General features: G+C 35.3%; 2 protein-coding genes across 2 annotated transcripts in view; one reads left to right on the forward strand and one right to left on the reverse strand.

Annotated features, from left to right (window-relative positions):
- The window catches only part of MAB21L4 (mab-21 like 4), an 18,340-nt gene extending 2,948 nt beyond the window's left edge, over nucleotides 1-15,392 (reverse strand). The window contains exons 1-4 of the mRNA XM_015816733.1: nucleotides 14,769-15,392; nucleotides 7,065-7,278; nucleotides 2,817-2,970; nucleotides 682-1,038 (exon numbers count right to left, since the gene is read on the reverse strand). Of these exons, the coding sequence (XP_015672219.1) occupies nucleotides 682-1,038; nucleotides 2,817-2,970; nucleotides 7,065-7,278; nucleotides 14,769-15,273 (1,230 nt within the window). The 5' untranslated portion in view covers nucleotides 15,274-15,392. The remainder of the gene's footprint in view (nucleotides 1-681; nucleotides 1,039-2,816; nucleotides 2,971-7,064; nucleotides 7,279-14,768) is intronic.
- Nucleotides 15,393-18,137: 2,745 nt separating this feature from the next.
- LOC107288151 (rootletin) overlaps nucleotides 18,138-26,252 on the forward strand; it is a 96,955-nt gene continuing 88,840 nt past the window's right edge. Inside the window, exons 1-3 of the mRNA XM_015816737.1 lie at nucleotides 18,138-18,336; nucleotides 24,340-24,490; nucleotides 25,674-25,819. Of these exons, the coding sequence (XP_015672223.1) occupies nucleotides 18,283-18,336; nucleotides 24,340-24,490; nucleotides 25,674-25,819 (351 nt within the window). The 5' untranslated portion in view covers nucleotides 18,138-18,282. The remainder of the gene's footprint in view (nucleotides 18,337-24,339; nucleotides 24,491-25,673; nucleotides 25,820-26,252) is intronic.

The following is a 26,252-nucleotide window of genomic DNA, read 5'->3' on the forward strand; positions in this document are numbered from 1 at the left end:
TCCAAAACAGGTTGAATTATTTTTTTTCTACCCTTCAAAAAAGGCTGAATTTCTCATCTCCCTCCGAAACAGGTTCAAATTCCTTCTTTGCTCCCAAACAGGTTGAATCTGTAAACTACCCAGAGTCATTTAGAATAGATAGTGAAATAGGTGTTGCCTAAATTGATAAATAAATAAACATGAATGTCTGTTTAGAAATTATCTCTAACTCTCAGGGCTCCTCATTTGTAAACACAAGTGTATTATTGCTTTTGAGTAAAGTTTTATCATAGGCAATTTAAGCTCATCAGAGGCCCTTATTAGAGGATATAATCAAGGAGAGTGCTGAAATAATACTGAGTAAGCTGTAGAATGCCCCATTAAAAAGAAAACTATCCATATACTTATAAGATGCAAAGTAAAGGCTTAACTCAGCTATCAGTGAATGCTAACAAACATGTACTATATTGTATTTGTAGTGAAAATTACATATATGAAGATAGAAAAGCTTCACTTCTATTTAAACTTCACTTACAGTATATCTAAACATCTTGAAGAGATGTAACCAGAAAATTCCCTTTTGTGTCTTATGGCCTGTTTCTAACAAAAGTAACTTTGCTTGGGAAAATCTTAAGATCTTACAGACAGGCCTGGAAAAATATCAAATTATAAATTTGAAACCTTGTATTTATAACTAATTACCTTGCTAAGCAGCAAATCAAAAAAGGCAGTATCCCAGTAGTCTCTGTTTTCAGCTGGGAGATGAAGTAAAGCTTTGAGACCATTATCCTTCTGATGGAATGTCTTGCCTTCTCTTTGGATGAAATTAAACTTTAGGAAATGCTTAGGACTTATGGCAAAGCTTTCCACTTTGGGGTACAAAGCACTTAGGTCCAGACTATCATTATTGAACAGATTTTGCTCTGGATATAAAAAATGGGGAAGATCTTTGGTCACCAAGCAGCAGAGTAAGATCACCAGTAGACGATATACTGATCCTTCCAGACTCAGCCAGTCTTCAGAAAAAGAGAAAAAATGAGTAGCCCACAGCAATAGCATCTAGGAGGAAGTAAGAATAATTACTAAATGCAGTGCAAAAACGCCTTTCAAATATATGTAAAACCAAACATATTATTATTATTTATTATACATTGAACAAGAGAGGCAAGATAGCCATTGTCATATAAAAAAAACTCGATAGATGACCAGAAGCACTATTCTACAGAAAACAAGCTATGAAGCCTTGTTTAAAAAGTTGAGCTTACAGACAAGTTGGGAAGCCTTACCTATGTTTCCTGATCAAATAAACGGGAAAATCCCATTTGCGGGCAAATCCACTTAGAGTTGCGGTTAGGTCACCGTGAATTCGGAGAGCAAAATGGACATCGCCAATGAATTTGTAACACATTGGTACAGTTAGGAGGACACTGACTTTTTGAGCCTACCTTATCTACGTTTCCTGGTGAAATACTTGGGAAATTCCATTGGAGGGCAAATTGACTTAGGGTTAGGTCTCCATTAATTCAGAGAGCAAAATGGATATCGCTTGCAGTGTGTCGATATGCTAAGGACGGTGCTGATATTTCAAGTCTACCTTATCTATGTTTCCTGGTAAAATGCATGGGAAAATCCCATTGGAGAGCAAATTTCTTAAGAGTTTGGATTAGATATCCACGAATTTAGAGAACAAAATGGGCATTGCCATCAGATTCATAGTGCATTGGTATACTTATGAGGGAGCTGACTTTTTGAACCTGCTTAATCTACATTTCCCAGTAAAATATATGTACCACGCAGCAAAGATTTTGTTTGAGCTACTAGACGTTGTTTTGGGGAGTGTAGTACAGTTCCCTGGGTAAATGGTGTGGGGAATAGTGCATTGAAGTAAGTTGCTTCTTTGATGTTTCCTAAGCTTTTTAAGTTGCAATTAAAAAGAAAATGCAGGTACTGGAAGTTTTTTTTAAAAAGCCATTCACAAAGTTAAGGCAAACAAGATAAGCTTAATAAACTATTGTCCAATTAATAACAGAATTCATAAACAAAGCTGAACAAAAATAAACCATAAATCTTACTTCAGTTCATTCTGAAATTGGCCTCATTTCTGGAATGAACATGTAGCTAGCTTAAAATGAAAAGGTGCAATGATTAAGCTACATTGCTTGTGAGCTGTATGCACACACCCAGATTTTTGTAAAACACGTTCTGCTACTCCCATCTTTTCTAACCTGCAGTGGTAAGGAATGGATCACATCCAAAATATGAAATTCAAACTGCCCTAGCAGCATTTGATATTCTGCTAAGTTTGTAAAAACTCTAGCCCTGCATTGAGTGAAAGCAAATGTACAGAACATTTCAGAGTTGCTCCCTCTTACTGATTTGCAATCATGTTTAATTTACACAATATTCAGCAATTTGTTTAAGCCATATTTAATCTTTGTTCAATTACTATATGAAGCATAAGGAGATAAAAGGGACTTGCTAGTCCTGATCTCCAGTACTCTATGGCCTTCCCTAGTAGCCTCCTCTGCCAATCAGACACTAGAGAAGATATATATAAATCTATACATATCTATAAAGAGAGGCTTTCCTATTTTCTGCCTATACTTAAGTACTTTCCCTACCTCCTCCCCTTAAAGATGCTGCCTAAAGGGTTCCTTTGATTCAGAAAGTTGATGCCCAATATATCAGGAGGCTTCAGGGATGGGGGGAGACTGCTGATCATTCTGTTATCTTTTCTGTGTTTGCCAAGTGTATAATAATGTTTGAACTACTATATTAATAGTTATCTATTTGAACCAAAATTAAGTTTTGCACTCCTGAAAAAAAATCCCACCAACCTTCAAATGTTGAAATGTGAGTCCTTTTTCCTTCCCTTTCTCTCTCCAATACTCATGGTTGATTTGATCAAGAAGGCAGAGACTGTCCAGGCGATATCCCTTTAGGGTGCTTACAGTTTGAACAAGTTTCGAGATGGGACAATTGGTGGAGTAGCTGACAAGAGAAATATGCAATTAGAAGTTAACACTTTATTTCAGACTTTAGTCTGTTTCATTGTAGGATTCATTCATCCATAATTCATATTAATATCCATGCTGAGAGTTACTGGAGAAATCAACATGCATATTAATATTTCAAACTGATTTCTTGAGGACATGGCTACCTAAAACAAGGCAACTTCTCCACTTCCTAACACTCCAACTAGCAAAGGTAATGAGATGCTAAGAATGTAATTGAATATCCATAGAGCCAAGGACTTCCTAGTTGTTTTTAGGGACCTAAGGACTGTAGAGACCATTGACAGTTTTTGTGATTCTCAAGGAAGATGCACTGTTTCTAAGCTGAACATACATGACAAAGATCACTTCACAAAAATCAGTTCCTTGCACAGTTCCCACATTCTGGCTCAGGAATTCTGGGAGTTGAAGTCCACGAGTCATAAAAGAGCCAAGGTTGACTACCCCTGTTAAACTATACAGATTTCTCTACAAACAACATTAAAACATTCTTGTACACATTTGGCAATCAGAATATAATATAATCATATGTTTCCTCCTAGGAAGGAAACATATATGTACATGTGCATATGTATCTAGAGTCCAAAATTTCTCTATTTCATAATGCATTGGTTTATCCTCTCAGTTTTGATGGTAAATATTTGCACTAACAAGTGAATAGGATTCCACATATATACTGTGGAACACCTAGGCAGGTCAAGGGTGGGATAGTCAGGTTCAGTAACATTTCCCTATCACAAACTATATTGACTGTAGCCAGCGCTATCATTTTATATGCTATTTTTGTTGCAAGTATGTAGATATTTCAGCCACTCCCTCATTTGCAGATATGTAACAAGTAAAATCAACCCATAGGTAACATTAGCAAATCTCTAGCGTCCCTCATTTTGTTGTCAACCTCTTGATAGTTGTGTGATCTCAAATGCAAGCAAGACTTCCCCACCTATTGTGTACTACACATCTGTTCTGGCCAGATCAAATAGGTTTTCTGCTTTGCTTCTGAAGTCTCTCTGAGGGATGCCTTATTTATATACCAAAGAGAGATAATTATTTTGTAAAATAAAACTTAAACATAACTAGGAAGGTGAAATTCAGCTGTAACAAAATTCAATATTTCAATCAAGGTTCATTCTGGCACTGCATTATATAAATATTTAAATTTAAATTACAATTTTCCACTATGGCAGAACAATAATTGCAGAGAAATAATTTTTCGAATTGACCAAGTTGTAAACTCCTTCTTCAGAGTGATTTCTAAAGACTTCTAAACTAGATCTTTATTATTAATTGTGCTAAATATGTCCTGTAGTAAATTAGTTGACACCAATTGTCCTCTTCTCAAGTTTACATATTGATTATCATAGGTCATAGAAAGACTGAGAAAAAAATATAATCCGTACAAATATTAAACATAGCTGGCTGCCTTATGTTGATGACCTTGATGGATTTGCCTTTAAATATTTGCAAAGAGCTACACTGGTCATAAATAATCCCAATATAAAAACAGCCAACTGTTAAATTCATTTTTACTATGGTTAGAATATGGACTAGAATGGCAACTCTCTGATAGAATGGTATATTAGATTACCCCTAAAATCTAAACAATTGCCAATCATATACCTAAAACTATTTTTTTAAGTGCTCTGGCTATACAGCCAATTGTTGTATAGAAGATACAGTTCCTGTAGAAGATGCAGTGCAGTTTGTCACTGATGCATCAGTATCTTATCTTTCTACTCAAGAGGACCTTTTCCCAGCTTCACCTGGTATGTCAGCTGGTGGCTTTCTCAGATTGGGATGCTGTTGCAACAGCAACTCAGTTTCCCATCTCTTCATATTTAGACTACTATAACACACTTTACAAGGTGGTTCCTTTGAAAACAACTTGGAAGCTGTAGTTGATTCATGTTAACTATAGTCCAATTGCTGATGGCAAGGTATCAGTGTCATATTGCTGACCTATGTTGAGATCACTGTACTGGTTACCAATACACACTGCGACCAAGGTGTTATTTGAACCTATGAATTTTCAGAAGTGTATTTTGGCCAAAATGAGTTTGCCCTCTATGTTCATACTGGGAAGTACTGCTTTATGTCCCACTTCCTGTGAAGCTCAGTAGATTGGAATCCAAAAGCATGTATTCCTGGTTGTAGCAGCTTCACACTATAAAATACCTTACCTCTTGAAATAAGAGGAGCCCTGAATTTGCCAGGCATTTCGTAAGATAATAAAAATCTTATTCCAATGAGCTTTTAGAGTGAACAATGGATCTGTGCTGCATTTGAAATTTTGTTATTTATATTTGATGTTTTCTATTGTGTAAATGCCTAGTGTCAAAAGAATTAGAGCATTATGGGTAGGCCTCTCTTAATGATGGTAAGTAGAACCAGTATTGTTGTCACTAAGCAACACAGTTGTATGACATCACATGAGTATGGTTTTTGGTGATGGAAATTCCAGCATTTTTTGTTGCTGTTGTTAAGCACAACTTCATGTGTGATCTCCTGCTAACTCACCCATTGACTTTGTTTATAGGAAAAAAGGGTCACAAATAGTAATCGTGATCATGGAGAGACTGCGACCATCATAAGTACAATGTCTGGTTATTAGTACCACTCATTCATAGTATCATCATAAGTTTAAACGTTGCTGAATGAGTGGGCTTTAAGCGAGGATCATCTATATAGGCATGTGGAAATAAATAAAAATTTTGGTCTGTTTTTAGTACTCAGAAGCCCATATGTGTACCTAAAACTATGCCATGAAGCAAGCAAGACAAACAAAGTGGAGAAGTTGTGAGATTTAAGCTTCCATTTTGGGACAGATCAAATTACCAGTAGAATTTGGAGCTGAGATGGCAGTAAGAATGAGTCCCACAGAACTATTAGAACCTGATGAGAATTCTGCATCTCTGCACAAGTGTTTACAATCTCTGCATGCCTTTGTGAAAAACACAGCAATTACTGACAACACCAGATTATATCTATTCCGGATGCCAACCTCTTTGATTTCTATCTATAGAGATTTTATGAGTAGATAATAGTACATATCATGCCTAAACAAGTTGCTTAAGAAAACTGCAGCAATACTTTGTTTCATGGCTTTAAACTATAAACATCAAACAAAGTTTTGGGTAGCCCAACAACTCTTTGACATAGTATTGTCTGTTCCTTATATCAACTATGAAAAGTTCACAGGTGAGAAAGTTTGGTGGCCAGCAACCATACTTAATATTCTTGGAGAGTATGAAAACTGCAGAAGTAGAAGGAACACCTCAGAGATATAAATGGGACAGGATGTTAACTTTTCCTCTGGATTTTGAATGTTTTGAATAATTTACTGTATTTTAAACTTAGAGGTGTTATAGGATGTTTATTGTGTTTCCCATCTCAAAATGATAGATTTCCATTCTTTTGATTTTTGACAATTTTATTATAAGAGGGCTCCAAGGGACTAGAAAGCACAAGTCTGGAGAGACCTGTAACCTTGAAACCTCATTGCTCTAGGATAATATCATAGAATTTGGACAAAATGCTCTATTCCAAACTCTATTCTAAAATAATTGAGTCTACATCTAAGCAATCCTGACATACTATATGTAACTAATGTTTTATCTTTTCATTAGGGGATACTTACTGTTCCTTATAATATGAACCCAGAAGGAACAAACATTTCCCTTGCATTTTACAAAGCTAAATTTCCTATATACATTTTTGATATGTAAGTCCATGCTGCTGGGAATTCTGATCTTCCAAGGAAGGCTACCTAGCCTGTTTATTTTTTCTCAGAAAACTTCAGATTCACAAGAAGAAGGCAGATTACCTCCACTGCATTCATACTTGCATTTAAAAAGAAGCACATCTTCAGCCTTTACGAGCTTGGGTGTAAAAATATGATAATATGTTAGTAGGTATGAAATAGGATCCGGAGGCCATGTATATGATCTATCATTTTCCTTCTGTTACACTATATCATAGAAATCTTCTTAGAAGTGCATCTGGAAAGAGGCCTTTATGTTAAAAAATAGGGCTTTCCCCATAAACTAGCTTTCACAACAGCATCAGTTTTACCTCCAGTGATGGTAACTGGTAGGGATGAAAACAGCTTCTTGAGTGACTTTGCTCAGGCTGCCTTTTGGGAAACCTCTTTCTTGCCAGTTGTTCAGAGTATCCTGCTTTCTCCTGATTACTGGAATAATATTGAAGCAGATAGTTTTCCAGTCACTGGACACCAACAAAGGCAGCTGCATCCCGTCCTCATTTAGCCTCTCAGCACTAAGTTCACCTGATTTAAGGGAGAAAAAAACACAGTGAAAGTCAAAGGACTATGGCAAACTAGTCCTCAACTTCAGCATCTTGAAGGAATATTAACCCCTGGGTCTTAGCATCTTTGGCAAATAATGCTTCTGTCCAAAAGCATAAACAGGAAGCAATGTCTTAAATCACAAAGAGGGCAATATTGGAGGATTCCACTTAATGAAGAGTTCAGTAGAACTTAGGTACAATAAATCAAAATCAATATGAATTAGTTTTTTATGTTTGCAGAGGGACTTAATAGTAAACTCTTGCCAGTAAAAGTATTCTCCATATTATCTAAGTAGATGAAGTACTTATATGTCATAAATTGTTAGGACCACCTATTCTTTAAAAATATGTTTTTTCTACTGATTTGCCTGAATCAGACACTCCATCCTAAAACTGATTGTGTATTTTAGCAATTTTGAATACTAGCCTGCCTTCCTTCAATTTTTCTATACACCTTGGTAAAATAATTTGCCCCACCAACTCCTGGGATGATTGCAATGTGGAATTTCCAATTAAAAGATGTAAAGTCAGGTCATCTCCCTGAATATATTCCAAGAGAAGGAAAAAATAGAGCAGAGATTTGGTGGGGTAGAAGCAAGGATGAGTCTGGGGGCCGGGGCTATATGTCCCCTGAAAATAACTGTCTGTCTGGGGCACATGTTAGGAATAATTTGTGGACCAGGGTAGGTAAGTATTAATGGAATATTTATACTTTGTGGAAATAATTGAATATTTACTAAAACAATGTTTAGTTATTTAACAAAAGTTCATCTGTCCCTTAGTTTCTAGGTAAATCAAGTGTATTTGCTATTTATAGCTTTCCCACATTCCACCCAGTTACATTTTATTAGACTCTTAAAGAATTTCTAAAGCAAAAATAGGTTTAGTGGTGGCAGCAGAACAAAGAGATAATAAAAGAAAAGAGCTCCATAACAAGGAAAACAGGTGACACCTCCCTCTTCCCTATATGTCACTGTTCATACTTCAAAGTATTCTCACACCTAAACAAAGAAAATTAAAGTGGGGAGAATAAACTTCTGTGGTATAAAAGAGAGACCTTCGCTGATTCTTGTTATTAGTTGCATTTTAAGTATCGCATTGTTTAGAAATTTTAATCAATATAGTTATTGACATTACTGTGACAAAAGTAAGGCCAATATATAAAAGCTATTTTAAGGATAAAATTACCTTTGCAAGTAATAGCAGTTTATTCTGTAATAATGGTTAAATTTTGCAAAAAGAAAGTATCATAGTAGTTTCCCTCATCTTATCCAATAGCCAAGCCAAAAGTAGCTTGCTTTAACAGGACTGAAGTATCTGATGATTGGCTTTCTATGTATCAGAATTCTAGAAATGGATACATGGATTTATAAATTTGCGTCTCTGGAACCGTAATTCTTTCATTCCTGTCCCAGTATTTCAGTTGTTTTTGCTCCAAGCAAGCATCCTCCTGATACAGGAACACAATTCCCCTTACTACAGATAACTCTGCTACCTGGTGGTGATAGGAATTACAGTCTATTCATAGAGGGTACCAAGTTGTAGAAAATGAGCAGAAAAAAAATTAAATACTGTTTTGAAATCAACGTAAGTATCCATAGTAAAGTTAGTAGTGGGTGTTGACAGCCCACATGTGTTGTTGGAGTTCTTATCTGAATAATGAAAAATCAACTGCTAATTGTTGGGAAAGAGCTTGGAACTTGTTCAGACCAGGACCTGTTATGTATATTCGCATAATGCAAACATGTTAGTTCTTTTTTTTAGCATCTAATGTTTATTCTATTTGTCTTCTAATAGCAGCATACCATTAGAAGGGTGGGGCAGATAACAAATTTGTATTGCCCTTTTCTGCCCTATCTCTGAATCCATAATCCAAATAATCTTATAAGTGAACATACTGCCTTTTCTATATAAACCTATGAATAAACATTTTGCCAATTTTTAACAATACCATTCATAGTTTTGATTGTACAATTCAAACAAGCATATTTAGTAATATTTTAGAAATTATATTTAACATTAATATAAACATTTCTCCTTGCCTTTAAAGGTTTAACTTATCTAAACCATTATAGTGCTAACAATTTCTGTATCCAGTGGATAGTGTATTCACATCTTATAGTGTAGTAAAACTTGAGGAAAAATATGTGGCTGGACTACTTTATTTACTTTACTTTACCTATAATATTTATATGCTACTCAATTTGCTGATAACTCTGAACAACGTGTACCTTCCCAACATTCATAAATTATTATGGGAACGTTCAGCTCAACAACTCACCACAGCAAAGGAGCCTAGGTCTCAGTCTTTCCCCACCATTACCAACTGGAGCATCCCTTTTAAGAAAGAAGGGAACCACCACCAAATGGTGATCAACACTCCCAAGCCTCAGAGACTATGACAAAAAGTGAAGGCTACCAGGCAAATTCAGTTGGACACATTTCTTCTATCCTGTTATCACCAGACTTCCATAATATGAAATGATTTTTAATATAAATAATAAATTAAATACAAAATGAGTGAGGTTTACAACATTTTATGCTCTATTCAGACCAAGCAACAATGCCTTGTTTTATTTCCTTTCCCTTTAGTTTTTCACTTCCTCATTGTGTTCAGCATTGTGCTCAATTTCTCTGAACCATTATGTTTTGGTTCTGATTCTTCTTAATATTGGAAAGCTTATTCAAACCATTTATGTATTGCCTTTGATAAAATCATGGAGGATATGTGGAGTGTCATGTATTTGGACAAGCAAATATCACTGTTTTCAAAATGAACAAAGCAAAGATAAGTATGGAAGATTCTTAGGGTTGCCAGGTCTGCTTCCAAAAAATAGTGGACAAGCGGGGGGGGGGGGGGTTAAGTAGTAAAAAAAGTAGACTGTACAGCTTTAGATTACGTACCATTTCATCATAAAGCTTTTGAATAAAAAAAATGTCCACTATTTTGTGAAAAAAAATAGTGAACATAATGTGAAAAAAGTGGACTGTCCACTCAAATAGTGGACACCTGGCAACCCTAAGTAGATTCTAGAGCCAATCATAATGAGATTTATCAATACGCTTTAACAATATTAAGCTGTATATTAATTTACACATATACATATACGGCAGAGCTTCTTAGCAGTCTTCTCCACAATAAAGTATGTAAGTACCTTAAAAATAATGTCACTACTAGAAAAAAGCATTGCTTTGTAAAGAACAAGTCTTGCTATATTAACATTGCAGCATCTATTTTTTTTAAATAGAGAATGTCTCTTAATGATGGAAATGTTATAGACACAATAGATCTTACTGAGAGCCTGATTGGTATAGTAATTAAGGTGGTTGCTGAGATACCAAGAGACTGTGGCCTTCCTTGGACATAAAACTGGCTGGGTTATTCTCTCTCATTCCAATCTGACTCACAGGGTTGCTGGTTGGGGAAAATAGGAGGAAGGAGTATTTGTTATGTTCACTGCCTTGAGATATGTGTGTGTGTGTGTGTGTGTGTGTGTATAACCATCCAAAATCACTTAGGTAAGATGGTATAGAAATATGAATAAATAATAAATATAAAAAGGCAAGATCAATATCAGCAGCATCTTGATTTCAAAGCACCACACGACAGTCTAATTAATTAAGTATAAGGTAGCATGATAACTACATACTGTACTTGGTTTGATAACTGTACTCAAAGATTGCTCATCAGTGTCTCCTTATTAACTCAACAGTGATAATTGATGCCTCAAGGTTCTTTACTGGATCCATGACTTTTCAGTTTTTTTATTAATATCTTGGATGTAGTCATCTCATTCAAGTTTATGTGTTAATGATTTGAATGAAATCACATTTATAGATGACACAAAACTGAGTGGTATAGCTAATAGGCTAGAAGACAAAATTCAAAATTACCTCGATGGGAGATAAATATCTGAAAGTAACAGAATAAAATTTAATAAGGACAAAACCAAGTTTCCGGCCTAGGAGACAAAAACAAATGCATGAAATAAAATGAGAAATGACTTAATGTTAACACTTGTGAAAAGGTCTTGGAATTATAGTTGATTGCAAATGAAGTGAGTGTGTGACGTCACTGCCAAAAAGGCAAATGAACATTTTTTGTCTCAGAAATATAGTTTCTAAATTAGAGAAATAACAGCTCCACTTCTTTCTTTCTTTCTTTGTTTTGATCAGATACTTCATTGAGTGTGGTATTGTATCCAGTTATACACAATATACTTTAGGAACTTGAAATAGGTTCAGAGAAGAGCTGTTAGGATGTCCTAGAAACTAAGTCTTCTAAAGAACTTGAAGGAGCCTGGTTTGTTTAGCCTTGGGAAGAGAGCTAAAAAGACCTATGGCCCTCTTCAATTACTTTAAAAGTTATCACACACAAAAGAAAATCAAGATCTGTGCTCCATCAGAGCAGAGTGCAAGACATGGAATGATGGATTTAAAGTACGGGATTCCAAATGAAAGGTGGTGGAGGTATGGAGAATCCCAATAGTAAAACTCTTGTCGGGATATCAATTAACAAGAGGTGGTAATCTGCTTTCATAAAATATATGTGAATAGTAGTATGATAATTACACAGACTGAAATACAAGTAGTCCTCAAGACTGCAACTGAACCCAAACTTTCTGTTTCCCAGTGAGACAGTTGTTAAATAAGTTTTGCCTTATTTTACAACCTTTCTTGCTGCTGTTATTAAGTGGATCGTTGCAGTTGTTAAATTAGTAACATGGTTGTTAAGTCAATCTGGCTTCCCTATTGACTTTGCTTGTCAGAGGGTCGCAAAAGGTGATCACATGACCCCAGGAAGCTGCAACTGGAATAATATGAGTTAGTTGCCAAGTGTCTGAATGTTAATCACATGTCCATGGGGATGCTGCAATGTTCGTAAGTGTGAAAAATGGTCATCAGTCACTTTTTTCAGTGTCATTGTAACTTCTAACCAGCACTAAAGAAACTGCTGAAAGTCAAGGACTACCTGTACTTAAAACTGGGTCACTGAGTAGAGACATAGACCTGCTGGGTGTAAATAGCCTATTTCAGTTCCATGACTCTGTAATCTAATCTGAAGTGAATAGAGACCAGGTATATATATCCCAGCCCTGTGCTGACCCTTTTGTTCTGAATATCTTATGTTCAGCTTAAGCTAAAGAATTGTATTAAGGGAGAACACAGCCATGAAGCTGCCCACTAACAATATGGATTAAACAGGAAAAATAAGTCAGCTGGTCATAGTCTGCTGAGATACACTTATGTAATTAAAATTATTATTTCACAATTTTTATAGATTTTTAAATTGTTTTTAATTTTGTATACAGTAGCCTAATAATGCGCACATAAAATGATATATTCAGATTATAGAAATCTGCAATCTGTTTTGTCTTTTAGTACTGTATTTCCTCTATTTCAGAAATACATTAAAATCCTGCCCTGGAAGATGTATATAGTATATATGTAAATATTCTTCAAATAGCAAATACCTTTTCAATTCTTCTGGAGTTTTATTAAGGATTATAATTGTTTGGTGTAACTGTTACTTTTTTATGTTTGGTTCTTGCTGGGTTATGATTATTACTCTGCTTTTATGTTTTTTACTGTAAATTGCTCTGATTCAGTTTAAATCATTTCCTGTAATTCTTCCTGGCTTGATACAAATACCTGAGAAAACATTGCTGTAAGGTGTAACAGCATCAAGCAGCATCAAGCAGATTGGAAATCAGCAATCACATGAGAAAAATGCATTCCCTTAAAAACAAGCAGAAACTAAGTCCCTCGAGCAAGAAAAAACTTATCCCAAGCAAAGTATAGCATCACATTAACATTAACAATTTGAGGCTGGATAACAACACAGTGTGAGCTTGGCTATTATACAGTGAGTGCAAATGAGAGCTGTAAAAAACATCTGTTAAATTTACTTATAAATTTTAAAGTAAGCCAATTTGGGCAAAGCAACATATCTGCTCATTTCCAGCCTACTGAACTGTCCTTAGATTATGCACCATTAGAAATAAATAGTACAGAGCCATCTGAGTTGATTTGATTAAGAGCACCTGTACATTTTCAGGCTTCAGTGAGAGCTTGAAAAAAAGAAAGATACCACCATTTTAAGAACTCCACCCATTAAAGTCAGGCAGTGGTACTTTTTTTATGTCACATTCCTTTAATGAATAACAGAAAGGTGCCATGCCAAAGTTGAGGTATGAAGCACTTCTGATTAATGTTCAACGTGTAGGGCTTTGCCTTCTCCAGAAATGACTCAAAAAGAAGTTCTTTGGGATTCATGCAAACATCACTACTTTGCTATTCTTAATGTAGCTGGGCCTGTTTCCAAGTTTCTATATAAGCCTGAAAAAATGTGGGTGCTTCCAAAATTTATGGCAATTGGGCACTAGGCTTGCTATGTTACTATAATTTTGAAAACTGTGCTAATTCATGCTGGGATTTTCTTGGCAATAATTTTATGATGTTCATAAACTACCCAGAATCTAGGTTGCTGGACTGTATAGACATGAACAAGATTAAATAAATCAATAAATACAAAATAATCTTCAAAATTTCTTTCAAGTCTAGCCCCCAATGATGGAGAGTCAGCATTTAGTGAGTACTCAAAGCAAGCATTTAGTAACTGGAAAAATGAAATCAACCACATTGTGGATTCATTGGTTTATGTATGATATAATAAACTGAATTGTCAGTGATAATTAGTAAAGCAGACACAGTTCTTTTACTAATGCTTGCACAATTTCTGGATCCTTTAATTAGGAGCACTGTTGAAAGTCTGTAATATGCCATGAGAGAAGTAATACTTCTTTTTTAAAAGCAGAGAATACCATCAAGGCTTCTTTCTTTTATTTTACCTCCTTTTCTATAGCAATAGCAAGCTTTTTTTTTTTAATTCTTAGCTTCAGCCTTATTAAACTGGCCATTGTGAACTCATTTCTACTACAGTGAAGTTATGAGTTACCCAAATGTCTATGGTTAATATTTATTATTATTATTATTATTATTATTATTATTATTATTATTATTATTATTATTATTATTATTATTATTTTGTTTTTAGCAGCAATATCGCTAATCACCTTGTCTCATTTATTATATTAGAACAAGAGTGTAGAATGCAGTATTATATTAGAACAAGAGTGTAGAATGCAGTAGCATTCTACAAATGCTAACCTTTTGTGAGTGCACACTTTAATTGGATAACTGTATACCATACCAGCTTAGATTGTTCTTCTTGGTTCTCTGGTGTATTTTATCATACACACTTGGAGGTACAGAATAATCCAACATATACATTAGATTTTTTTTTTACATATACCCTCACAAGATAGCATGCTGGTTTGATTAATGATTTACATCTAGCCTCTTGTATTCTTCCAATCCTCTCACTCTTTTCCAATGCTAATCCTGAAAAAAGATTTTTAATATTTTAAATAGTTTGCTGTCGTTCTCTCTTTACCTCTGAAACAGTACCTGGCTTAATAAGATTCTGGAGTTTGCAGTGAACAATGGCAGCAACTATCAGTTCTTTCAGGAGATGAAGGACTTTGCCTGGCACAATATGTCCCCCGGAATCAGCATCATCCACAGCACTGAACACATCTTCTTTGGTCCAGTTTTCTAGGCTGGTTTCTTGCTTGGGTACCCTTAAATAGCATGGTCCTGGCATCTGGCAATTCCTATGAGTAACATTATCAGAATTACTTTGTTCATCTGTACATGGTTGCATCAGGAGAACCTCGGCATTGACACGTAAGGGAACCTCCATGGTAACTTTATCTTCTGCAGCTGAGAGGGAAAATTCCAAGGCTTCCAAGTTTCTTGAATAATCCACTATAAATCTAGAATCCATTGTCTTGACTCTTTCCAGTACAATAAACAAAATGTTTTCTGCCTTCTGAAAATGCTGCACTCTCTGATATTCACGGGACTGAATCACCTGAAGATAGCTATGCCAGTTAGAAACCTTTTCTGCCATGATGGAAGGTTGGCAGAGATGAAATTCCTCCTGTAAATCCTTTTGTTGCCCAAGGTAGCTCTGGAAGCAGACAAAAACATTGGTACAGCCCTGAAAAATCTATGATATGCATAAAAGTGGAAATGGTGTGGCCAGGAGGACTAGAGTAGGGAGGAGCCACATACACAGTAAAATTCCACTCATGCATTAAAAAACTCTTCTGTTTCCCTGTTTCATAGTTGATAGGGTGCCAAGTTATTTTAAAACAGTCAAACTGGTATGTTCAGGTGATACAGCTGAGACATCCGGTTGTCTCAATATTATTTTCTGGTATATCAGACTTGTCCTACCTAGCTAGCCTGAAAAACTGGGTTTACTGGAATAAATCCATACAAATTAAAGTGGGGCTAATCCAGCTGTACTGACCCAGCATTCAATTCCTACTAAGTCACAAAGCTCACTGCAACAGTTGTCACCATCTCAACAAACTTTGTAGTGAAGAAAAATTGTATACATCAACTTAACTCCTGGCTAACGTATGGGCTAATAAAATATAAACAGGCTAAAAATTGTGTTTATCAAAATAATACTGCCAATGGTAATTCTACTATGATTGTGCAACACTTTGGGTGGTCACTCATGCCTTAGTGGCCTCACACTTGGACTCTACATGCGGCTGTCCTTGAAGTTTCAGTTGATCCAAAAGGCTGCAAAGCAGGTAGTTATGGACACAACCTGTTACACCCATATGACATAATTACTCAGCAAGCTGCACTGGTACCCAGTAGGCTTCTGAGTGTAATTCAAGGTGCCAGTTATCACCTTTAAAGTCATACATGATATGAGGCTGGATTACTTGTGGAACTCCTCCTAAGAACATCTGTCCACCTCACATGCTTCTATTGGGATGGCACATTCTACGTTCTCTCTCTTAAACTTTGCCATCTTATTGTACATTTTTTATTGCTGTTCCTGTGCTCTGGAATGATCTCCCTCCCCCTGCCCTGATACACAGTAGTCACCCCAAATCTGCTTGCTGTTGTATAACCCATCAAAACCTACGGGTTATTTTCTCCAGGCATTGAAGTCCAGTTAGAGGACTCCCCTTTTGGTTGTTTAACTATTATGTTCAATTGTCATTTTAAATTTTATATGTTGGGTTGCTTTTTTAAATGTTCGGTAACTTTTTTTTTCTGTTTACTGTTTGTTTTTGTTGAATGCTACCCAGTCTCATTGTTTGTTGAATGCCCTATAAAACCATTGAATAAATTAATAAAATTAATCATTAAACAAATCAACTCAGAAGTCTCACTTGAACTACAAACAACCAGGCCTAAATTATCCTATGTTACACATATTAGGCAAAGAACGAATTCATTGGTGAAGATACTAATGTTAGGAAAGATGAAAGGAGAAAGAAGAAGAGGATGATCAGCAGCAGTGGCGTAGCGTGGGTTGTCAGCACCCGGGGCAAGGCACCCCCCCTCCACAGTGGGCGGCGTCGGCGACCCGGCGGCTCAGATCGGATTCGCACAGCCAGCACTGCAGAGAGAGTGAGTGAGCCAGGCAGGGGCAGAGAGCTGCGAGTGCGAGCGCGCCCCCCCAGATGTTGCGCCCGGTGCGGCCGGCCCCCCCTGCACCCCCCACGCTACGCCTCTGATCAGCAGCAAGGTGGATGGACTCAATTACAGTAACAAAGAGTGTACTGTTGAAGATCAGAAAGACCAAGATAGGGACAGCCATCATAGACAAAATTTATGTGCTTGATTATGTGCACATAATAAGTACTTACAACATATATTAATATAAAAGAAACTCAAAGATACAGAAAATTAAATCTAGTATTTTTTTTAAAAAAAAGTTATCACAAGAAACAAAAGTATTTTAGTTCTGAGAAAGCAAGTCTAAGTTTGCATTGTATCACATTGTCTTCAAGAATATTATAAACTGGTGATTTAGGGACTTTATATAATGTACTTAAAATGGTTTATCTTTTTATGTTTTCCTTTACATTTAGTTCAGGAAAAAATTTGAAGAATATAGCCTCATGACATTGTTGATTCTAAAAAAAATTACTCAAGTGCCACACCTTGGTGTATTTACTGTATTTTTTTTAGAAGGAAATGTTGCTATATCAAGAAAAAGGAAATACAGTCTAAAATTGATTCCTTAGCGCAGCCTTTTCCAATCTGGTATCTTTCTGGTAAATTGGACTTCATCTCCCAACAGCTATTGCCTATGCTAATAAGATTTAATATGGAAATTATGGCTCAATAGAAAACATACATGGACCCACCCACGCTGCCTTTTAAAAAAAGTTTAAAATGAATGCATTGCTGGAGGTACACTGATGTAATATTTATGTTGAAAGCCACTTCACAAATACTACTAATAAATTCTTTACAAATTGTCTACATATTTAATTATCCCTATCATAAATATGGAAGTAAAATGCAATATGATTAATCAAACATATTTCCTAGAATATCCTGCATAACTCTGATGCATTAATAAGGAAATGAGATTATTTATATTGCACAAAAAATGGCTGTTTAAAAAAAAATAAAGATTAAATCACTAGAATAAAGTTTTCCGCAGAAATATACTGCAGAGTAGAATAGTAAAATGTGCTGTTGTTGAATGTTTTGAGGATGCGATTCTTGATTCAGATTGTCTTCTAGAGAACATCCAATCATCCTCATTCTGAACAGAATATGTCCCATTTTCTTTGCAGCCTGACTTAGGAAAACAGTTCGGTTTGTCGCGTCTCTTGTCACCGTGGCAACCCCGGGGTGCATTCTATTTATATGGCAACACAAGGGACTCGGCGTTCCCATTGCCTTAGCAACTGCAGCCAGGTCTCTTACACACCTCCTCCATTCTAAAAGGCAGCGAAGAAGGATCAACAGTCATTGACACCGGATTAGTTGGGACATAAATATGCATGCACTTCTCTTGTTCTGCATATAGCGAGAAGTCTTGCTAGGCTAGCGTTCGTTTCCCTCTTCGGGCTTGGCCCGGTTTTGAGCGATGAGCGAGGGAAATGAGGAGAAGCCAAGTTTAAGGTTGGAAGCCGCAATCCAGGTTAGTGAAAGAGCAGCTTTTTAATACCTCCTCTCGAATCCCTGCACCGGAGACAAATTCCTTGTGTGACTAATCACACTTGGCCAAATAAAGTATTCTAATTGAATAATTTCAAAGCAAAACAGGGCTAAGCTCACTCTCTCCTACCTCTCAACATTCCATTCCTAAAGGAACACTTGCTGGGGGAGAAATACATTGAATCCTGAAGGCCTAATTCTGGGGTTCAGCTTGGGTAGTGGAATAAGGAGAGTAGTGGAAGTGTTAGTGTCCTCCCCTGCAGTTTTTTTTTTCTGGACAAAATACAGCTGGTGGAATGCTAATTTTGCTTTTTTTTTTCTTTAAGGACACTGTAATAATTTTAACTGAATTTATTCAATGGGTTTCAATTTAAGTAGTCCCTTAATGCAAATGCCAGTGTAATAATTAGAATATTGACCTAGGAGTCAATAATTCTACTCTCTCATGTCTGAAAGTTTGTTGGAGTGTAATGAGCTGTAATATCTTCTACCCCATCAGACTGTTGTGAGAAGAATGTAAGTAAAGGACCATATACATATTAAGGTCTAAGGCTTGGAAAAGGGAAATAGATTGTGGTTTCTTAAGTAATTTCAAATTAAATGGAGAACTCTGTGAAAAAGATCATGCTTTTTCTATATGAAACATATATAAGAAAAGTTTGATGTCATGGACAAATTAAATTGGAATGCAAGAAAGTTGTATCAAGTATTTATATAGAAACCATGAAGCCATACTTAATAAAGATTCTGCAGGTCAGTATCTCAACCTAGAAAATGGTTTAGTTGTTTGTAGTTTTGTTTATTGTAAACAAAATTATTGTAATTTGTCACTCAATTTATGAAAAAAGGGAAAAGTTTTTTAGGTTAGTAGGCTTTATAAACCCATTCAATTTTGTCTATTCAATAAAGAATGATTAAGTAAACTAACCATAGGCTAATATGTTATGCCTACTATCATGATCCAGAGCCAGACATAGAATATATTATTTCTCTCCCTTCAGACTATTTGTAATCTAAAGAGCACTGATATCTATTGCATAGTCATAAGCTTTGCTACAAGTTGCATGCCCTGACATTTTAAAATATAATTTCAATTACATCCGTAACAATTAGTATTTCTTTTTTCATACATGGTGTAAAGTTGCCTTGGATCTTATGGAGTTGTCAACATTTTAAATACGCTAGAGGGCAGTAAGATTTAAGGATTGAGAATAAAGAACAAAAAAGTGGTGACTGCAAGGAAATTGCTTTCCAAGTAACCAAATAACAGCATTCTTTTATGCAAGTTTACTCAGGAAACCCATTGTGCTTAATGGGACTCATTCCCAAATATGTATAGAAACTATTGCAGCTCTGGAATGCAATTTCATAGTACTTTAAACTTTGCAATGATTTTTATTGAACTTAACTAAGACTTCTCAGTGAATATCTGTAGAATTCAGATGCATACTGTTCAAACTTCTCCTTTCCTGGGTACAGTTCCATTGGGATTATAAAACTAAATCACCACAGAAGAAACTAAACATATATCCTCTCCTAGAATAATTTGCAAAACAAATAATAACTCTGGAGGTTCCATTAGCTAATTTTAGCAGTATTCAAAATTTGTTTAGAAAGGCAGTTTTTGGATGCTTCACACACATTCCACTTTAAATAAGTGCAAATAAGTTGCAAGTTTCTCTCTATATATCATTCAGAATAAATATATATAGACTAGATCTCCTTAACCATTATTCAGACTCAACCAGTATGTTGTATAAACCCAGAAACTGTTAATAAAGCCATCATTTTCAATAGAAATTACATAAGCAAGCTTTAGCTAATTGTGAAGGATTCCAAAGGAGCAATTCTACAGTACTTAAGTTAGATTGTTCTTAGAAAAAGGGGACAAGAAATCTTTGAAATGTAATTGAGCATTCTGCTGTGTAGTACACATAGTACAACTTTTTGACATAAGAGCCAGTTTATGATTCCTATTCAAAAGGGTACTTTCAAGAGTAGAACATAAAACCTTTTGTGCTGCAACTGATTTTTCTATCCTATTTGAAATGTAATACATTTGATATTAATAATATGATCTTGGTTATCATTAATCTATGTTAATTGTACAAAATAAAATGTCAGCTTTCTATTGTGCTGATCTACAAACTACCTAATAGCATCCTACATTAGCATGTTGTATGAACCCAACCCAGAAATAGTTCACATTCTTCAGTGCAGCTAACAGAATAGGTTAATTACATAAGCTATGATTAAGTGAATGATTGGTAAGTCATAGGAACATCATCTCAAAGTCACACAAGGTTTATATTTGTATGATATTTATTGGTGGGTAGCACTTTCTTTCACTTTTTGTGAGTGGACAGTATTAGCTGATACTCTGTTACTTCGACCTGATTTTTTCCATAGCTGCCCCATTTGTGCCAGCCTCTCCCTCTGCAAAGGAAGCAGCTCTCTCCATGGTCCCTATTCAGAGGCTGAATGAGCTGTAACTCATTACCAAGCTAGATTTTTTAAATTCGTGCTGTAGCTGATAGGCAGCTTGATTGTTACAGTTATACAACTGGCATTTTTGCAACTCTTGCATTTTTTATATTCAAGCACAGCATCTGTTATGTTAAAAGGCAGAAACGCTAAAATGATTTAGACTGAACAGTACAAGTTGCTAAAGGGAGATGATTCCTTTACAAAACTATGTATTCCTCAGGGTTCTTTTTGCTGAAAGTTTTATAACTTTAGCTATCGCATGCATTATGTTGTTAGTGCAATGTTTCTCAATCTCAGCAACTTTAAAATGTATGGGCTTCAACTCCCAGAATTCCCCAGCCAGGTTGTGGGATTTGAAGTCCACACATCTTAAAGTTGCTGAGATTGAGAAACATTGGTTATTGCAGTATTTAATTAGATCATAGCATTTGGGTTATTTCTTTACAGTTAACTTTTTTTTCCTCATATTTGAGAAAGATTAAGAGATCAAATAAGATGCTCAATCTGTTCCCATCCCACAACAAGAATGAGACTCAGAAAATATACACTGATTTTAAGGTTAGGTATATAATTACAGTAAATAGCTTTCTTTCGTTTTCATGATAGGACAATAAGCAGATAATACATCTATGACTACACATATACATGCAAACACAATAAATACATTCCTAACACAATGTGCTTCTAGGTTTCTCAGGGATAGTATTATGTCAACCTATTGAGACAAGTGAAATCTCCAGGTGCACAAGCAAAATATAGCAGAGATCAGACCTGGATAACAAACTACACCTAGATTGAGTCCAAATTTGCAATTACAGTAAAACAAACAATATTGACAAAGAACTCTAGGATATAGGGATGTCTGAGCAAGAAATCAATGATCTGTTGGTTTTGCATATATCAAATCCTTCTCTTTAGCCTCTAAACACAAAACCCAACCACTTTTTTTCACTGCTCCAATTTTTAATAAATTACCACAGGCATTCAGTAATCATATGAGTAGAATAATGGCTGTGTTTGTATACTAGTTACCATAAGCAGATGCATTTCTTATCTTTGTCAGATGATGATGTCTGACTTGTGCTGGGATTCAATGTATTAAACTACATTCGGTGAACCTCAGGTTTGCCATATTATTTCTTTCACACTGCATACAGAAAGGCTTCCCTAAGCCTTCTCTTCTGATTTTTAGATTCTCACTTTTTAAAAACCTTTTATACTGTCTATGTCTCAGATATACAGTATGTACCTTTTTAACTTTACATGTTTTAGTTTTTTACTTTATTTTTCTTCCAATTAACTGTACCCCAATCTCTTAGGCTGGCTTATGATAATAAAAACCCAATTTGATTTGTTACCTTTATCATTTTAAGGGAGGTAATAGAAATCCAAGGAATGGAGAGATCATTAGAGACAAAATTTAGAATTACATAAGCCATAAAGCATATTTCCACCAGCCTTTTGACTTTTTTAAATTTTTAATTTTTGAATTGAGACTTTTAAATACAGAAGTCGTCCAGTAGCGCTAATGTGTTTTATTTATTTATGTATTTTTAAACTTCAAAGGCAGCAGAAATTTATGATAGTGCCCAAAATATTCGTGCCCTATAAACACTAGTAGAGCTGCACCAGTGAAATATTATTGTCTCAGTACCATTACACAGAGAGACACCTGGATAGCTTTGGCAACAAGATGAGAAATGTTTCTATTCACTATTGACTATAATCTGCTTAAATACCAAATCTCATCTTGCTTCATAAGAGAGTCGTAAATTGCTAGCATCTCCTGGGATAAATTAAACCCTTCTCCTGTACTTGTCCAGAACTTTAAAGGTATCACGCACCAGGGAATAATATATTTCAAATAGCAGCAATATTGCTATTTGACCAAAAAATACACTCTCTGAAATTTTACAGATTAAAAATAAAGTCTAGAGCACGATTTTCAGTAGTGGTATATTGATATAATTTCTTGATGGAATACAAGGGAGAGAAGAATCCCAAATGCCAAGAACATTATTTCATTAGAGTCCAACATGTTATAGAAATGAATTCCTTTTCAAGAGCAGTCTAAAAGCAAAAAAAAAAAACAACACAGAAGAAAACATTAGTATATAAAATGCTTACAATATGAATACAATAATATACCAGACAATATATGCCCTAACTGATTCAGTTTATGTGTGAAATAGGATAGCCTTGGGTTTTAATATAGGCAAATAAATGTATTTCTTTAAAAAGTGTTCTTATATCTATTTATTTAGCTTAATTACCACAGATAAGAATTTTGCTATAATAAATACTAAGTTGAGTGTCAACAAGGAACATGAACATTCTTCAGTATATTGCATGTGTTTTGGCATAGATAAAAAGTTAAAAAATGAAAAGATTCCTATAAATCCAAAACAAAGCACAGAGATTATTTTAACTTTGTAAAAATTTATAAATTGGCATAGTGTGTGAAGTTAAATGAGTTGAAAACAACTCTTATGATTTATAGTAAAAAAAAATTGTGGACTGAAGGGGCAAAATATTTAAAGGAAAAGACATCTTTAAAATCAGAGGTAGATTCTGAATATCTTCATCTGGTCCCTTAGACTATTCTGTGATAAAATCCATTTGCATTTTTTTTAGTTTTGCTTCAAAAATGTTTTAGAGTCAAAGTATAAATCTGTAATACTTTGTCTAAAAATATTTCTCTTAAGGAGCTCCTGTATGGCATTGCCAAAATGTTCTTTTGTACTGATCATTAAAAGTTTAATAGTTACTGTTAAATAGGTACTATATGGCATACACAACATGAGGAGATGACAATAAGGAAGTTGTTTGCCCTTCCTGCTTTCTGTGTTTTTTTTAAAAATAATAATAATCTGAATTTGTCTAGTAATCCCTGGAGTTCTTTCATCTACTTATTAGTCCTGACTACACAAAAGACTTATTCTGAACAATTTCTAACTATGGCATGAGCATACCCCAGTAGCCTTTTGTGTATATATATATATGATATAACTTCATGATGCTTCCCTTTCTCTCGTCCTTAGCTCATAGCTGTAGCAAACCCTAACCCTAAGGTTAGGATGCTTCATCAACATGATAAGAGGCTGGGATCCAAATGGCCAGATCTTGTACAGTGTCTAAACTCATTCCTTTCAATGAGCTTAGACAAGCTGAATGCATACTAAACTGAGAGAGTAAAGCTAAGCTATAATACTGGGTCTACTTCCAGGCTTGCAAAGTTCCCCAGCACCACCTTCTGCTAGCTATATATTAAGCATTGCTGACTGGGAAGGGGGAGACAATGCAACTAAATTCCCATGAATCTTGGACATCAGATTGTGCAGCACTCCAGCAACCATAGAAACCTACACATATAGGTTGCCTGTATATGTCTTCACTCATGGGTATGGAGGAGTGTTTCCAAGTAATCCATCTTCTATGAATGGCTGACTAAAATCCAACATGTTTTTCAGCCTGGCTTTGATGTTTGAGTGTATTTCAGACCCTAGAAGATACAGTGCTGCATCCCAGAGCAAGCAGAGATGACAAAGCATTGACTGTGCGAGGAGAAGGAGAAAAGGCTACACCTACAACAATCCCAGCCAGAATTCGACAGATTATTACAGAAAGCTTATCTGATCCATCATCCTCAGGTACTGCCTTAAATTGGACATCTCTTTAGCAGATAATGTGTGTGGATTCAAAAGCAAGGAAGTGGTGAGGAGGCTGAAACTCATAAATTGATATTAGAAATGGATTGACTTCCTAACTGGATGTGTTCTGGATGTGTTGTTCCAGTAGCTCCCAGAATTTCCTTCACAAAGAATGTGAAAAGAGAGCTAGTCATCTATTCTTTCCAGTAAAATATGTGGTTTCCTCTGGTTCCCTGGCAGAGTATCAACTGAGCGGCTGTTGACTTGGAAAAGTGACTGGATCCATTTCCGCACTTCAGTCCCAATCACTCCTTAAACAAGCATAAGCCATTTCTATAATAGTCTACAAGTATCCTTATTGCACCAAGAGATGAGTAGCAGTGCCTCCACTCGATCAATGAGGGAGTGTAGAAATTGGCCAACATTACATCTCAGTTCTATTGTGGCAAGGAAAAAAATGTTGATGCTAGTATCCATCACATATTTTATAGTCATTAGCAAAACAGTTTTAGTGCCCAACTACTTCTCATTTATTTTTTTTACAGGAAGGCTAAAGGAGTTGTGATAAGAGGTACTATGAAACTGGAAACAGCAAACTCTTTCAGGGGCTCTTTCAAGAAGAATGTGTATTCAAAATAAGGAAGCAAGTCTTCATATACCATAGACCTGGAGGCTGGGTTGATTTTTTTTTCCAGGCTTAGCTTTTCTTAGGTCCTCAATTTTGCAAATTTGAGAAACTATGTGAAAATGTCTATGGACATTTAACATCATTTCATGTGCATTTCTCTGTAGGTATGCATCCTCGTAAACATCTTTTCTACTATATTCATTTTCAAATTATTCTATATTCAAATTGTTCTATAAATTGAGGTGGCTTTTCTGTAGTCTATCTAATCAAGTTCTGATGCAACAGATTTATCATCCATCTCTATTTATGTCAAATTTTTGCTAAATCCAAAATACCAGCTTATTCTTTTTGATGTGACATACTGGAATTCAAATCTATTTCCTGTTGGCACTACATTGCTAAGAGAATTACCCATGTTCCTGCTTCCTAAAAAGAATAGTACGCGGTGTTTGTGCATATGCATAAAGCTACATCTCCAGCTAAAATAATAATACTGCATTGATTTTAAACCACTAGTTGATTGACTTGCCATAATTTATTTGTTGATTTTTCCAGATTTATCCAAAACAGACTTTCCAGCCAATATGCAAGAAGAAAACCGCTTATTGCAGAAGGAACTTTCTCGTCTCGAAGACCTGTTGGCACACACTCGTGCAGAGAAGGATGAGTTAGCTAGCAAATATCAAGCTATTAGTGAAAGGGTAACTTAATAAACTAATTTTTGAATAAAGCTCTATTGATAGAAAATGGGAACCTTCATTCAAGTAATCATAAGTGCTTACTTGGCTGTGAGCACATTTCATGTATAACACACAGAGAGAGAGGGAGAGATACAAATGAAGGAGTATGTACAATATATATATTGTATGTATGTATATGTCAGTAGAAATTTTTGCATTTCAATATTTATTTAAAGGAGACAGTAATTTAAGTTCTGTCATGCCTGATGGATTGATATAACATAAATGAAACTGAAGTCTCGTGGTTTGGGGAGCTATAGTATCAAATGTGGTTAGTAATTTAAATAGTATTTTAGATTTTAAGAAATCAGATTGCTGCAAATTATAATCTGTAATGGTACTGTCTATTTAATAATTAATTTCGGTTGTTTGAAAGAATGATGGTATACAGTAG

Source organism: Protobothrops mucrosquamatus, unplaced genomic scaffold (assembly GCF_001527695.2).
Source record: "Protobothrops mucrosquamatus isolate PMUCROS unplaced genomic scaffold, P.Mucros_1.0 scaffold488, whole genome shotgun sequence".
Taxonomy (NCBI): Eukaryota; Metazoa; Chordata; class Lepidosauria; order Squamata; family Viperidae; genus Protobothrops; species Protobothrops mucrosquamatus.